Source organism: Megalops cyprinoides, chromosome 24, assembly GCF_013368585.1.
Source record: "Megalops cyprinoides isolate fMegCyp1 chromosome 24, fMegCyp1.pri, whole genome shotgun sequence".
In the NCBI taxonomy this organism is placed as follows: domain Eukaryota; kingdom Metazoa; phylum Chordata; class Actinopteri; order Elopiformes; family Megalopidae; genus Megalops; species Megalops cyprinoides.
In genome coordinates, this window is record NC_050606.1 from 46942 (window position 1) to 63286 (window position 16345).

The window sequence follows — 16345 nt, forward strand, 5'->3', positions numbered from 1 at the left end:
TTTGCTTCTATGAAATAAAAATGTTTAATATTCTATCAGTGAGAGTGTGAGGAGGTTATTGCTCAGTTGGTTTGTACTTTGTGATTTGTAGTATGGGTATAACACACAGCCTTTGAGAATGATTTTTGTTTTAATTTATAGAGCATCTTTAATATTTTTCATTTTTCGGTTTATGGAACCTATTGGAACCTATTTTGGGGCATCTGGTGTAGTTCACAAGCATAAATTGCTGAGGTTAAATGGTAAATGAACTGCATTTATATAGCACTTTTCTACTCATTTGAGTACTCAAAGCACTTTACAGTTATATGCCTCACATCTACCTACCAGTGGCAGAGGCTGCTATACAGGCTTACCAACTGGCCACTGGGAGCTGTTGGAGGTTTAGTGTCTTGCTCAAGGACACTTCGACACTCTGCCAGGATGAGCCAGATTCGAACCAGGGACCTTCCAATCCCCAGTCGACTGCTCTACCTCCTGAGCCACTGTCGCCCCCATATTGTGTTGTATTCTTCTCCTCAGCCTATAGGTGTCAGCAGGGTATCTGCTATAAAGCAGTGAGTCTGAGGAGGGGTCTGAGCTGAAGTGCACAGCATGTGTACGATGCATCTTATTGCGCAGATGTTGAATTTTAGCAGTCGGCATGTGAGTTTGTTCTTAGGCCACTGGCCTAAGAGGCTCCGAGGCTCTTCTGGCAAAGGTGAGGTAGCTGGCTGGCTACACACACACTGCACACTATACGCTGTGCTACACGCTGCACACTACACACTGTACTGCACACTACATAATACACATTGCACTTCACACTGTGCTACACACTGCATGCTACACACTGCGTTATACATTACACACTGCAGTACACAGTACACTACAGTCTAAATTGTAGTTAACAAACACATTCTTCAAAGAAGTCATGAAGTAGGTGGACTTGGCCATCCTAGCTTTATTCATTATTACTGGGCGTCCAATATCCAAAAGGTGCTATTTTGGCTTCACCAACCAGACGCAAACTGGTGTCTGATTGAGGTACACTCGTGCCACTCCTTTTAATCAGTTTCGCTGCCACTATAAGTTTACATCAACCTCAGTCCTGGGTCCCATTCATAAAAATCATTTATTCCCTCCGTCTACACTCGATTCAACCTTTAGACAATGGGGGTTGAATGGTCTTATTTACATTAAGGATTTGTACACTGAAAACATATTTGATAGTTTTGATAACCTGTATAGAAAATATGAACTCCCATGTAATCAACTCTTTTTAAATACTTTCAGATCTGTCAGTTTGCCTAGGACAATTTTCTCTCTTTCCCTGATCTCCCACCTACCACAGGATTGGAAAGACTCACTCTTAGCTGTAGTCATAAAGGGCTAATCTCTTCATTATATTCACAGCTGATGTCATTAGGAGATCAGGACCTGAAAAATTAAAATCAGATCAGAGGATGAACTAGATACAGAGCTAACTGAGGGGTATTGGATGAAAGCACTGAAAGGGTCCATTCCACATCATCATGTGCTACACTGGGGTTTCATATGATTCAAAGTTTTGCACAGGGTTGATTTAAGCAAAGCCAAGCTTGCTGACATATATCCTGGGACAGACGCAGGATATTATTGGGCAAACCATCAGCATGGTCCTGGGGGTGACAGTAAGACCTTGCCCTCTAATAGCTGCGTTTGGAACAGCAGAGGAAACCTTAGCTTTAAATACAAACCAGTCTGACATCATTGTGTTCACATCTCTTTGTAGGAGAATTTTGCTGGCCTAGGGATCTGCCACTCCTCCGTCTGCTGCTGCCTGGCTGGAGGATGTGATGTTTTTTTTTCTAAAACTAGAAAAGATCAAATTCACACTGAGGAGATCTGTGAAAAAGTTCTACTCAAAATGGAAACCTTTCTTATCATATTTTGAAAGTCTGAGAGAATTCCCTGTAGGGCTTTTACTTCTCTCTTCCTCTTTTGTATTTCTCTCTTTGACCTGAATTTTGGTGACCTCACAGGATGGCTAATACATTGTCAATAAGTAATAATAAGTAATAAGTAGTAATGTATTTTGAACTACTCTGTTGTAGATATGTTTGGGCCTATGCCTGAGACAAGTATGGGGGTATGGCTGTGAGAATGTGCACTTGTAATTGTATAATTGTGTAATGTTGTATTTTGTACACACCAGCTGCTGATTTATGTTTGGGGAGGGTTGCCGAAGGAAATTTCGTTCCAAAACAAAAAAAGAAGGAAAGTTTAATGTATTACTTAATTTGCATTGTAACAATCCTTCAATAAAAAAATGACATATGATCAGGACTCTTCATAGTGTACTATATACATATACTATGATTCATCAATAACTGCAATGTGTTTCATCCATGTGCTTATTTATTTAGATGTTTTTGTAAAAGTTTGTGCTCTTTGATTTACTGAATCTCAGAGTTTTCATTTCCTACCAATCAGTCTCTGCATCAGAAGGTCTTTCAGCTGCAGAAACACACACATACTCTCTCACACACACATTCACACATACACACACACACACACATTATACTGTGACAGAGGCAGATCGTAGTATCTCACTGACACACTGCTATAGCAAAGCACTGATGACTTCAGCCTTACTTGTTAGCTGGAATAAATTTTTTTGTGTGGCTAGAAAGTTTTTATTTACTTAAATTCCAAGCAAAGATTCAGGAGATTTTTTTCTGTGTTTTATCTATTATCTATTTCTGTGTATAATATCCAAATACGGAGGGTTAACAATCTTGGCCTTACAGTAAGGTGTGACCCCAAGCCAAAGGCACCCCTACACCCTCATCAGCAGCGACAGACCTGCTGCACTGTGCATTATTCAGAGAGTAGCAATGCAGGGAGGCAGCAGTGGCCAGTGCACATTAGATGAATGCATTGTGGATAAAGAAGGTGTTTAAAAAATACTCCAAACTCAGTATCCCATGCCAAACCACCCCCCAACAAAACCCTTGAATTTCATGCGGATATTTTATTCATCCTTGACACAGCATGATGGAGAGATAGGAAACCTTTCAAAAGCCACAATTCCCCTGGGAGAGGGAGAGAAGGAGGGGGATGTGGGAGAGGGAGAGAAAGAGGGAGGGGGAAAGTGGGAACCTACAGGAGATGGAGAACAGATTGAAGGAGAGAGGAAGAAAGGAGCAGCTCTGTAACCTTCTTGGTTTAAGTGGCTTTGGATGAGACGGCTTTAGATGTCTAAAGTCTCTTTAGGGAGAGTGGAGTAGTAATCTGGCCCAGCAGAAACAGAGAGGGGCGCTCGGCACCCCTAAACCCTTCATCCTTCTTACTGATAACAGGATTTGACCCTAAGACACAAGCATCAGTGTTCCTGTGCTCTATTCCCAACAGCATCATCTCACACAAACACACACATTTTCTGCACAGGCACATACTGTACTGTCTTCCACACACACACCTGTGGAGCAGCAGGTGCAATCGATTCGACTGGGTTATAGTTTGAGAGAGAGATGGAGTTAAATACCTGATTAACTTCTTGGACTCTCAGCTGTAAAACAAACAGCTCTTTTAGAGGAACTAATCCTGCCCTCCCCCACTTCCCTCAAGGCTATGTCGCCCTTTCTCTCCCTCTCACACACACGATACACTCAGACTCACCATACTCACTGCTCCTGCCTCTTTGTGCTGAGATGAGGTGGCCAGGTGTGATGCGCTGTTTGAATATTTGGCAACCAGCTATTATTCTTCCATTAAATGGTTTGTTGGCTAAATAGACAATATCCAGCAAAAAATGTGTTATTCTGGTATAGTAAGATGTACTGAATGATACCTAATCATTTTGTAATAGGATTAAACTTCTTTTAATAAAGTATGAAAAAACAATCCAATTGCTTTGTTTGTCCTCCACAAGAGGATTGAGTCCTTCATGAAAATGGCAGCACAGCCTAACAAGGTAGGACAGGTTAATATGGGGTGGGACTGGTTAATATAGGGTGGGACTAGTTAATATAGGGTGACTAGCTATCAGGGCAGGACTAGTTAATGTAGGAGGAGTAGGTAACATGGCAGGGTTAGGAGGACTATCTGTTAAAGCAGGACTTTTCATAGCACTTTCATGTAGTCTACAGTCTAAGGGTTCTATAGGGATAGCAGTCTACAGTCTAAGGGTTCTATAAGGATAGCAGTCTACAGTCTATGGGTTCTATAGGGATAGCAGTCTACAGTCTAAGGGTTCTATAAGGATAGCAGTCTACAGTCTATGGGTTCTATAAGGATAGCAGTCTACAGTCTATGGGTTCTATAAGGATAGCAGTCTACAGTCTATGGGTTCTATAAGGATAGCAGTCTACAGTCTATGGGTTCTACAGGGATAGCAGTCTACAGTCTAGGGGTTCTACAGTGCTAGCAGTCTACAGTCTAAGGGTTCAATAGGGATAGCAGTCTACAGTCTAAGGGTTCTACCACAGATGATTAAGACAAATAGTAACTTCCTGGTTCACCTGAACAAAGGATTGTGGGCAGGAGTGCATTGAATTCCACAATGTAGGTGAATGGCACATGTGTCTTTTCTCACTCATCAGCATACTGATGACTAGCACATGAATCCCACCATGAATATTCATGAAGCCTTTTTTCAGCACAGCACTTATTTCAAGAGTGATCTGCTACTGTAATGTGCATCCACATGTTCGTTTGGACTGTGAGTTTTAGTAACCGAGTGTATTTTAACAGTAAGAGAGATGCTGAAGTATGAACCATTCACTCCTTACTACCCATAATGCCTGTGACCCATAACTGTTCTAGCCTGACAGAAGTTTCAGCGGAAACGGTAGGCAGTTTTGCCTGTCGTTATGCTATACTCTTTGGTTCTACAGTGTTAGTGTTCCACAGTCTAAGGGTTCCACTATTTAACCCTTCGGTGCCTCTCAGTTCCACAGTCTGAGGGTTTGGTAGGTGTAGGAGTGCACTCTTCTTTCAGACTCTGCAGGAAGACTCAGCACCCACACAGTGCTAAAAGCACAGCAGTCAATTCAATTAGTGCAGTGAATTATTGATGGCTGTCTGGGAGAGTATGTGTATTTACACCAAAATTAAAAGCCTCCGGTGTCAGCTATCTGGTGTGAGGGACAGAGACAGAGATAGAGTGAGGGACAGAGAGGAAAAGAGAGAAAGAGGACTGAGAGGAGAAGAGATGGGGATAAGGAATTTCTGTTTTACTTTCTGTTTCTTTGACCTGATGACATTGTGAGTCCCAGCCTGATGACAGTCATTTACATTTGTCAGTGTGAGTATAGCAATGGGATTATAGCGATACGGAGTAGCATTCAGAGCTCTGGACTCTGGACCTGAGAACTGTACTGCAATGAGCACAGCACCAGTATTGCAGCAGTGGGGAATAGTGGTTAGAGTGCTGGGCTTTGAAATGCAATCATCACTTACACCTGCACACTGATTTAATCTCCACACACACCTGAAGTCATATTCATCTGTGGTTATTAATGCCCCAGCGCATGTGACAGCAAGTGTGCAGACACAAGCGTCTTTAATTCAGTCAAAATTGTTTTCATAAGTTTCCCATATACAGATACATTTTATTTGCCAGTGCTGTCATTTCAGCCTCAAGCCTTTCACATGGAAGGGGAGGAGGAGGAAAGAGAGAGAGTGAGAGTGAAAAAGTAAGTAACCGGGACAGGGTTAGCAGGAGGGCTGAGGTTCACTCTGTCAGTCTGCACCACAATAATTACACAGTTCTGCCAGGAGAAAGGAAGAGCAACTCCAGTTCAGCGGGAGAAACGTAAGTTTTCACCGGTTAAGCATATGATCGTTTTGGGTATGCTGGTGGTGACTAGTGATGAGCGCAAATGATCAATCTTTTTCATCAGCGTTACTGTCTGCAATTATCATTCAAATAGACCGGATTTATTACGGATTTACGCGATTTTCTTCACTGTAAATACATCTGAGATGTACAGCCAAAATCGAGTCAATTACGACCTTTCTGCCATGTAAGTTGCTGCTAACACGGTTTACACACAGATGTACTTCTGTACTGTAGTTGCTCAGCACGCGTCTGCTATTCTGTGGTTTGAAAAAGTCGCGCACAGAAACACACGCAGGAAAATATCAAAAAGAAATTGTTCTGAAATTGGTGATGAGATGAACACGATAAATCGGGAACGCAGACAATAGCTTTGCTGAATGTGGAATGACATCGATTTAAAAATCATTCTATTCATTTTGTCCTCTACCCTATCCTAATCATGGATGCCCAATGTATCTGTTAATTAAACTGACTCGATGAAAACTTTTTATTATTATTAGTTGTAGTTGTTGCAGCATTTATTTTATCAATTGAATTAACTTTTTTATTATTACATTTGTTATTGTTAATAGGCTATTAATATGATAAATCAGTAGAGATATTTTTCATTTTATCATGGGTAAAAACGTTTCACTAGTGAATTCTAGTTTATCACTCTTTCCGATACCTTAACCCCATAACGCGGTTAACAAATCAGGCTCAACTCCGTCACGTCCTGAGATCGAAGCCCCGGGGCGGCCGGGGAATCGGTACTTTCTCCCGCTGCAGAATTAGCAAAACGTTCATCATTGTTAATGTCAAATTGTGTTTGTTAAACGAAATTATAAAATAGGAGCGGCAGTCGTATGTGGGTCTTTTATACAGACTTGACCGGTAGGAGTACCGGTTTATTACAATAACTCAGCGTCTTTCAGTTACGCTTTTTCAGTTAATTCATTGAATAATAATTACGGGAAACCAGGCACTAGGAGAAAAATGTTTGTTATATTCCTGATACATAATGGGAAAACGGTCATTTGGGATATTTTGTCAATGGCATTGCACAATAAATACATTTTATCTTTTTAACCCAATCATCTAATAATCTCCAAAGAAAGAACCGGGCAATCATTGTCAACTCACATCATCCTACAGCAGTGTGAAAATATAGCCAAATCCTACTGTACAATATCCGTCCCCAAACTTACAAAGGCTTTCTTTCTCTAATAATGAATAATGAATCAAGATTTCCTCAAAAGCGTATTTTAAAAGCTATCCTTCACGGATTATACCCCTACATATCGCATCAGCAAGAAAACTGCAAACCTCTAGGTAACCACCGTTTTGTGCTCTGTAATTTCAGATGATGTTTTCCGTTGGCATTATGGTTTTGATGTTTATTGCACTATAACATTTATTCCTTATTTATAGTAAACAATAGTAAACAAGTAATATTAATATATTAATATAGTAATATATTTATTGTTTGATCGTTTGATATTTAAGAAAACTACAGTTTTTTATTAAACTGTAGTTTTCTTAAGTATCGCTTGTTAAAAAATATACAATATTTGTACGCTACACTGTCCACTAGCTATGTTTCCAATTACTGAGACAAAATACAATTACAGACATAGTTTTGTTAGGGTCAGTTATCAATTTTAAAATGTGTTATCCTCAATAGACTTTGATGAATTGGTATATAACTACACCCTATGAAAATAAATGTTTTACAAATTATTCAGAGACGTGAATATTTCGCGTTGTGCACGCATTGTGTTATTTTAATGTACTAAATTCCTCTGGCTGTTTTGAGTTGCATTATGTCGTCTCTCGCCTTTAAAACAGGCCATTTAGACTTTCAAAAATCAGCAGGACAAATTCAAGAGCATATACGGATATGTATATACAGTGTGTACGGATAGGTACAGAACGCGGGGTTTGACCAGGAGTCAGTGAGGAAAATCCAGAAGGTGCTACGGTGACTGATCGTGTAAACTAACGATTTAATTTCCTAGTGAGTTCACCATGTCATAAACTGAATGTGATTTAGACTGATCTATTTTTCCATACCAGCTAATATATCTAATCTACGTTTTGTATCTAAAAAGATCTAAAACTCACAAGACCTTGCAACCAATGAAAGTGTCCAGCGTTATTCAGGTGAAGATATTTATGTGTAACTGAGATGGAATAGCAAAACCAGACAACTTTCCACGCTAGCGGAGTAAGTGTTATTTCATCTAACTTGAAACCTCCCGTCTTCATTGTTTTCCACTGTTTCACTTTGAAAGAAATAAAGTTCATTGAAAACATCAAATCCTTTTTTAAAAATGCGTTCTTTCCTAAAAAAAAGTGTTTTGGAGGTACAGCAAGAGTGTGAAGGGGAGGGTTTTACTTTTATTTTTCCTTTTACCTGTACCCCAGAGAAATAACGGCCATGTGACCCTGGCATTCCAATCCGGTCACTACAGGGCACTTCAGTGGCAACCCCCACTAAAGGTGAAAAAGAAAATTCAAGTAAAATGACAAATTCCAAAACTGCTGCTTCTGCAGCTGCTTCTCTCTTACTCTCCTTCAGCATTTTTTCAGTTTTGATTCTGCAAATTCCCTCTTTTACCATGAGATTCTGGCTCCGTTTCTCCTCGAGTTTAACAGAGTCTGTCCCACTCACTTTGCCACTGTGGCACTCGAGGAGAAACAGAGCCAGAATCTCATGGTAAAAGAAGGAATTTCAACATCATCTTGACGGTGACCATCGTCCTCATCATGATGGTGATGGTGGTGATGGTGATGCTGAGTAAGGCCACTGTGATTATGTTAATGGTGATGATAATGATAATAATGATGAAGGTTTTCCACAGATGCAGTGCAGCTGTAATTCTCCTATGGCATCAGTTTCTTCCCCTTACTGGACCAGAGGTCAGTTCAGTAGTTTGTCGTTTTGCCTGCAAAAGACTATATTGTTGTTATTATCCAAAGGTGTAATTCTAACCCTAACCTTTAACCCTCTGACCTCACGCCTAAGCCTAAAGTTATGCTTTGATCTGTGAACTGTATTTGTACCTGTGACTCTGATGGGCTTCTGCGAAGGTTGTGTGCCAGTGTGCCCTCTCTCTCTCTCTGTGCTGCATCAGCAGTGTGGGACGGTTGGAAGGAGCTGGGCTGGAACACAAAGGCCTGTCTGATTTCCCCAGCAGTGCATATCAACCCAAATTAACCCAAACTTCCCCAGTAAAATATTAAGCTGTTTAACACTGGATTATTGTTCAGATTGGACAGAGCTGGTCAGCGGCAGTGCACACTCTCCCTGCTGCTGCTCCTAACTGAAAGGGCTCATGCAGCTTTTCCTCGATTGGCCTGTTCCCCTCACTCATAAAGCAGTGCTGTTCCCTGATTGGCCTGTGCCTGTCTCTCTGCAGCAGTGCTGTTCCCTGATTGGCCTGTGCCTGTCTGTCTGCAACAGTGCTGTTCTCTGATTGGCCTGTGTCTGTCTGTCTGCAGCAGTGCTGCTCCCTGATTGGCCTGTGCCTGTCTCTCTGCAGCAGTGCTGTTCCCTGATTGGGCCTACAAGCCGGCCTGGTCACCTGGGTCCCGCCAGGTGCAGCTGTGGCACTTCCTGCTGGAGCTGCTGGGGCAGGGGGAGGGCGGGGCGATTGGGTGGGGGGGGGAGTGGGGTGAGTTTGTGATCCGTGACCCTGAGAGACTGGCCCGACTGTGGGGGGAAAGGAAGGGGAAACCGCATATGAACTACGACAAGCTGAGCAGGGCACTGAGGTGAGACAAACTCTCACACACACACACACCACCCCAACTCTCACACACACACAGCACCCCAACTCTCACACACACACACACACACACACACACACACACACACACAGCACCCCAACTCTCACACACACACACACACGCACACACACACAGCACCCCAACTCTCACACACACACAGCACCCCAACTCTCACACACACACACACCACCCCAACTCTCACACACACACAGCACCCCAACTCTCTCTCACACACACACACACACACACCACCCCAACTCTCACACACACACAGCACCCCAACTCTCTCACACACACACACACAGCACCCCAACTCTCACACACACACACACCACCCCAACTCTCACACACACACAGCACCAACTCTCTCTCACACACACACACACACACACACCACCCCAACTCTCACACACACACAGCACCCCAACTCTCACACACACACAGCACCCCAACTCTCTCACACACACACACACACAGCACCCCAACTCTCACACACACACCACCCCAACTCTCACACACACACTGCACCCCAACTCTCACACACACACACCACCCCAACTCTCACACACACACACACACACACACAGCACCCCAACTCTCACACACACACAGCACCCCAACTCTCACACACAGACACACACACACACAGCACCCCAACTCTCACACACACACAGCACCCCAACTCTCACACACACACACACACACACACAGCACCCCAACTCTCACACACACACACACACACACCACCCCAACTCTCTCACACACACACACACAGCACCCCAACTCTCACACACACACCACCCCAACTCACACACACACAGCACCCCAACTCTCTCTCACACACACACACACACACACACACACACACACACACACACACACACACACACACACACACACACACCACCCCAACTCTCTCACACACACACCACCCCAACTCTCACACACATACAAACACCACCCCAACTCTCACACACACAGCACCCCAACTCTCTCTCACACACACACACAGCACCCCAACTCTCACACACACAGCACCCCAACTCTCACACACACACACCACCCCAACTCTCACACACACACAGCACCCCAATTCTCTCACACACACACACACACACACCACCCCAACTCACACACACATACACACACCACCCCAACTCTCTCACACACACACACACCACCCCAACTCTCAGACACACACACACACAGCACCCCAACTCTCACACACACACCACCCCAACTCTCAGACACACACACACAGCACCCCAACTCTCACACACACACACCACCCCAACTCTCACACACACAGCACCCCAACTCTCTCACAAACACAGCACCCCAACTCTCTCACACACACACACACACACACACAGCACCCCAACTCTCTCACACACACACACCACCCCAACTCTCACACACACACAGCACCCCAACTCTCTCTCACACACACACACACACACAGCACCCCAACTCTCACACACACACAGCACCCCAACTCTCACACACACACAGCACCCCAACTCTCTCTCACACACACACACACACACACAGCACCCCAACTCTCACACACACACTGCACCCCAACTCTCTCTCACACACAGACACACACACACACCACCCCAACTCTCTCTCACACACACACACACACACACAGCACCCCAACTCTCACACACACACACACACACACACACACACCACCCCAACTCTCTCACACACACACACACACACAGCACCCCAACTCTCACACACACACACACACACACAGCACCCCAACTCTCACACACACACACACACACACCACCCAACTCTCTCACACACACACACACAGCACCCCAACTCTCACACACACACCACCCCAACTCACACACACACAGCACCCCAACTCTCTCACACACACACACACACACACACACACACACACACACACACACCACCCCAACTCTCTCACACACACACCACCCCAACTCTCACACACATACAAACACCACCCCAACTCTCACACACACAGCACCCCAACTCTCACACACACACCACCCCAACTCACACACACACAGCACCCCAACTCTCTCACACACACACACACACACACACACACACACACCACCCCAACTCTCTCACACACACAGCACCCCAACTCTCACACACATACAAACACCACCCCAACTCTCACACACACAGCACCCCAACTCTCACACACACACACACACAGCACCCCAACTCTCACACACACAGCACCCCAACTCTCACACACACACACCACCCCAACTCTCACACACACACAGCACCCCAATTCTCTCACACACACACACACACACACACCACCCCAACTCACACACACATACACACACCACCCCAACTCTCACACACACACACACACCACCCCAACTCTCAGACACACACACACACAGCACCCCAACTCTCACACACACACACCACCCCAACTCTCAGACACACACACACAGCACCCCAACTCTCACACACACACACCACCCCAACTCTCTCACACACAGCACCCCAACTCTCTCACACACACAGCACCCCAACTCTCTCACACACACACACACACAGCACCCCAACTCTCTCACACACACACAGCACCCCAACTCTCACACACACACAGCACCCCAACTCTCACACACACACAGCACCCCAACTCTCTCACACACACACACACACACACAGCACCCCAACTCTCACACACACACTGCACCCCAACTCTCTCTCACACACACACACACACACACACCACCCCAACTCTCTCACACACACACACACACACACACACAGCACCCCAACTCTCACACACACACTGCACCCCAACTCTCTCTCACACACACACACACACACACACACACACACACACCACCCCAACTCTCACACACACACACACACACACACACAGCACCCCAACTCTCACACACACACACACACACACACACACAGCACCCCAACTCTCACACACACACACACCACCCCAACTCTCTCACACACACACACACAGCACCCCAACTCTCACACACATACAAACACCACCCCAACTCTCACACACACAGCACCCCAACTCTCACACACACACACACACAGCACCCCAACTCTCACACATACAGCACCCCAACTCTCTCACACACACACACACACACACACACCACCCCAACTCTCTCTCTCACACACACACAGCACCCCAACTCTCACACACACACCACCCCAACTCACACACACACACCACCCCAACTCTCTCACACACACACACACACACACACCACCCCAACTCTCTCACACACATACCACCCCAACTCTCACACACATACAAACACCACCCCAACTCTCACACACACAGCACCCCAACTCTCACATACACACACACACACACAGCACCCCAACTCTCACACACACAGCACCCCAACTCTCACACACACAGCACCCCAACTCTCACATACACACACACACACACAGCACCCCAACTCTCACACACACAGCACCCCAACTCTCACACACACACACCACCCCAACTCTCACACACACAGCACCCCAACTCTCTCTCACACACACACACACACCACCCCAACTCACACACACATACACACACACCACCCCAACTCTCAGACACACACACACACCACCCCAACTCTCTCACACATACACACACCACCCCAACTCTCACACACACACACACACACCACCCCAACTCTCAGACACACACACACACAGCACCCCAACTCTCACACACACCACTCCAACTCTCTCTCACACACACACACACAGCACCCCAACTCTCTCACACACACACACACCACCCCAACTCTCACACACACACAGCACCCCAACTCTCTCACACACACAGCACCCCAACTCTCACACACATACACACACCACCCCAACTCTCTCACACACACACCACCCCAACTCTCACACACATACAAACACCACCCCAACTCTCACACACACAGCACCCCAACTCTCACACACACACACACAGCACCCCAACTCTCACACACAGCACCCCAACTCTCACACACACACAGCACCCCAACTCTCACACACACACAGCACCCCAACTCTCTCACACACACACACACACACACACACACACCACCCCAACTCACACACACATACCACCCCAACTCTCTCACACATACACACACCACCCCAACTCTCACACACACACACATACCACCCCAACTCTCAGACACACACACACACAGCACCCCAACTCTCACACACACCACCCCAACTCTCTCACACACACACACACACAGCACCCCAACTCTCTCACACACACACACACCACCCCAACTCTCACACACACACAGCACCCCAACTCTCACACACACACAGCACCCCAACTCTCACACACATACACACACCACCCCAACTCACACACACACACACACACACACACACACACACACACACACACACACCACCCCAACTCACACACACACACCACCCCAACTCTCGCACACCACTGTATATACATATATATGCACACACAGACACACTACATACACACTCTCACAGACACACGCTCACACTATATACACACCCATACACACTCTCACAGACACACACTCACACTATATACACACCCATACACACACTTTCACAGATACACACTCACACTTGCACATGCTCTCTCACATGGTTTTACGACCTGGCTTGCTTGCGTTGAAAGTAAATAATGAGAAATTGCAGTAAAGGAGAACAGCTAAGCTAAACTGCAGACAAGCATAACCTTCGTGTAGTCTTAGTCCTAGCCTACAGGCTAGCCTAATCTTAGCGGAGCCTAAACCTGGCTGGGTGTTGAGTGTCAGTAAATAAAAACAACCTGATAAACGGAGCCTGAAGCAGTGCAGTGAGACGGGTCAGACACAGCTGAACCTCTCGTTCAGCTCTGGCAGACAAAGCAGCAGCTCTGATCTTTACATCATGCTTATTTCACACGCAGAGACAACAGTCCTTTAGTGGCCGATTCTATCCTGAAGTTTGGCCAGAAGCACAAACCAATGCACCTCAGTACGGACAGGGAACAGGTGATCCCAAAATGCAGGTCTAAGCCCCAGTGAACATACACACACACACACACACACATGCACACGACCATACGCATGCACACGCACACGAACACGTGCATGCACACACACACACACACACACAAACATACGCGTACACACACACACACACACACACACACTCACTCACTCTTTGCTACACACAGGCCTGTAAGGACAGTGTAACTTCATGGCCTTGCTCTGCTCACACAGGTACTACTACAACAAGAGAATCCTGCATAAGACCAAAGGGAAGAGGTTTACATACAAGTTCAACTTCAGCAAAATGATCCTCATAAACTACCCAGGATACCCACCCTACCATCTGCCCTGCCCTCAGGTCAGTTTCCACACACCCTGCTCTCTCTCACACACACACAGACACTCACACACACTCACTCACTCACACACACACACACACACACACACGCACACAAACACACACACACTCAGTTTTAATGGGCATTTAATAGACATGTGTGTTCAGCCTTCTGATGAATCTCTGCCCCCCCCCACCCACCCCCCCGGTTCAGAGTGCAGCTCTGCAGCTGCCTCTCATCTCCTCTGAGGGCCGGGGGTCTCTGTGCGGGGCGGGGAGGGAGGCGGCTCTGGAAAGAGGTAAGAGATAAAACTGTACACCTCAATAACCTCAAAGGCCTCAAAGGAGCTTAAGGAGCCAGTCTCATTTCATAAAATAAACCATAATAGAATCCTAATAATAAACTGCATCTCTTTATTGCACAGTGAATGACACTTCTGCATCTCTCTCTTGATTGGCAGCTGCACACTCCATTCCACACCCTCTCCTGCTGCCATACTCTCTCCCTAAGCCCCTCCCCTCCCCACCCACCTTCGCGCTACAGGGGCAGCTTCCTTACCTCTCTGTCCCGCCTCCTGTGAGGACCAGCCAATCATGGCTCACAGACCTGCCGTCTGTCAGCCCCTCTCTGCACTTCACCCCAGCTCTGAATGGCTGGAGTCTGAGTAACTGCCCCACAGCTGGCGGGGGGCAGGAAGGAGAGCAGAGGAAAGGAGAGGTGGGGGTTGGAGAAGGACAGCAGCTCTCTACCCGGGAGGTGCACTTTATCATCTGAAAGAACATTACGATAGAGCTGTGTATATATTTTTTTTATATTTGTATTCTGACAAATAATGGTCTTCAGGCAACATATTGAAATAAGTAAAACAACATGATAAACTGAATCAAAGACAACCAATGGAAACGCATAATTTTCATATTTTTTCACTTTGCTGTATTATCAAGCTTGTGTGCAAAACAGTGTATTTTAAAGCATGACAAGAATGTGCACACTGTTGTGTAAGTGAGAATATTACAGTGACATAGAAGTGTGACTTACTGTCTCCATAGCAACATTACAATGGCATAGATGTGTAATTTATTGTCTCCATAGCAACACTGCAATGGCATAGATGTGTAACTTACTGTCTCCATAGCAACACTGCAATGGCATAGATGTGTACTTTACTTCATACATGTGTGACGCTACTGCAGTATGTAATAAAATGTGTGTTGGGTCTGTCTTAAGTACTCTGTGTTGCTGGTGTCATAATGGCTGAACAGTAAAAGCCATTATCATCAAATAAAAAAGCTTTATGGAAAACAGCGCAATAAATCAAATACAAATCTCGTTTCTGAAACTTCAGAGTCCAACATACGAAGTATTCCAGTCCCACCATCGCCCCCGCTGCGTTTCTGACT

The 16345-nt window shown here is 45.7% G+C and overlaps 1 protein-coding gene across 1 annotated transcript; it reads left to right on the forward strand.

Annotated features, from left to right (window-relative positions):
- Nucleotides 1–8554: 8554 nt before the first annotated feature.
- Nucleotides 8555–15719, forward strand: LOC118771109 (ETS domain-containing transcription factor ERF-like). The gene is made up of 5 exons (XM_036518987.1): nucleotides 8555–8585; nucleotides 9331–9562; nucleotides 14839–14965; nucleotides 15159–15243; nucleotides 15406–15719. Exons 1-5 carry the CDS (start codon nucleotides 8555–8557, stop codon nucleotides 15717–15719), a joined length of 789 nt encoding a protein of 262 aa, XP_036374880.1.
- Nucleotides 15720–16345: the final 626 nt, after the last annotated feature.

Coding starts and splice junctions, on each gene's coding strand:
- LOC118771109 (XM_036518987.1), top strand. CDS start 8,555: ATGATGGTGATGGTGGTGATGGTGATGCTGA. Junction 9,563..14,838: donor AAGCTGAGCAGGGCACTGAG/GTGAGACAAACT, acceptor CTGCTCACACAG/GTACTACTACAACAAGAGAA. Junction 15,244..15,405: donor GGAGGCGGCTCTGGAAAGAG/GTAAGAGATAAA, acceptor CTTGATTGGCAG/CTGCACACTCCATTCCACAC.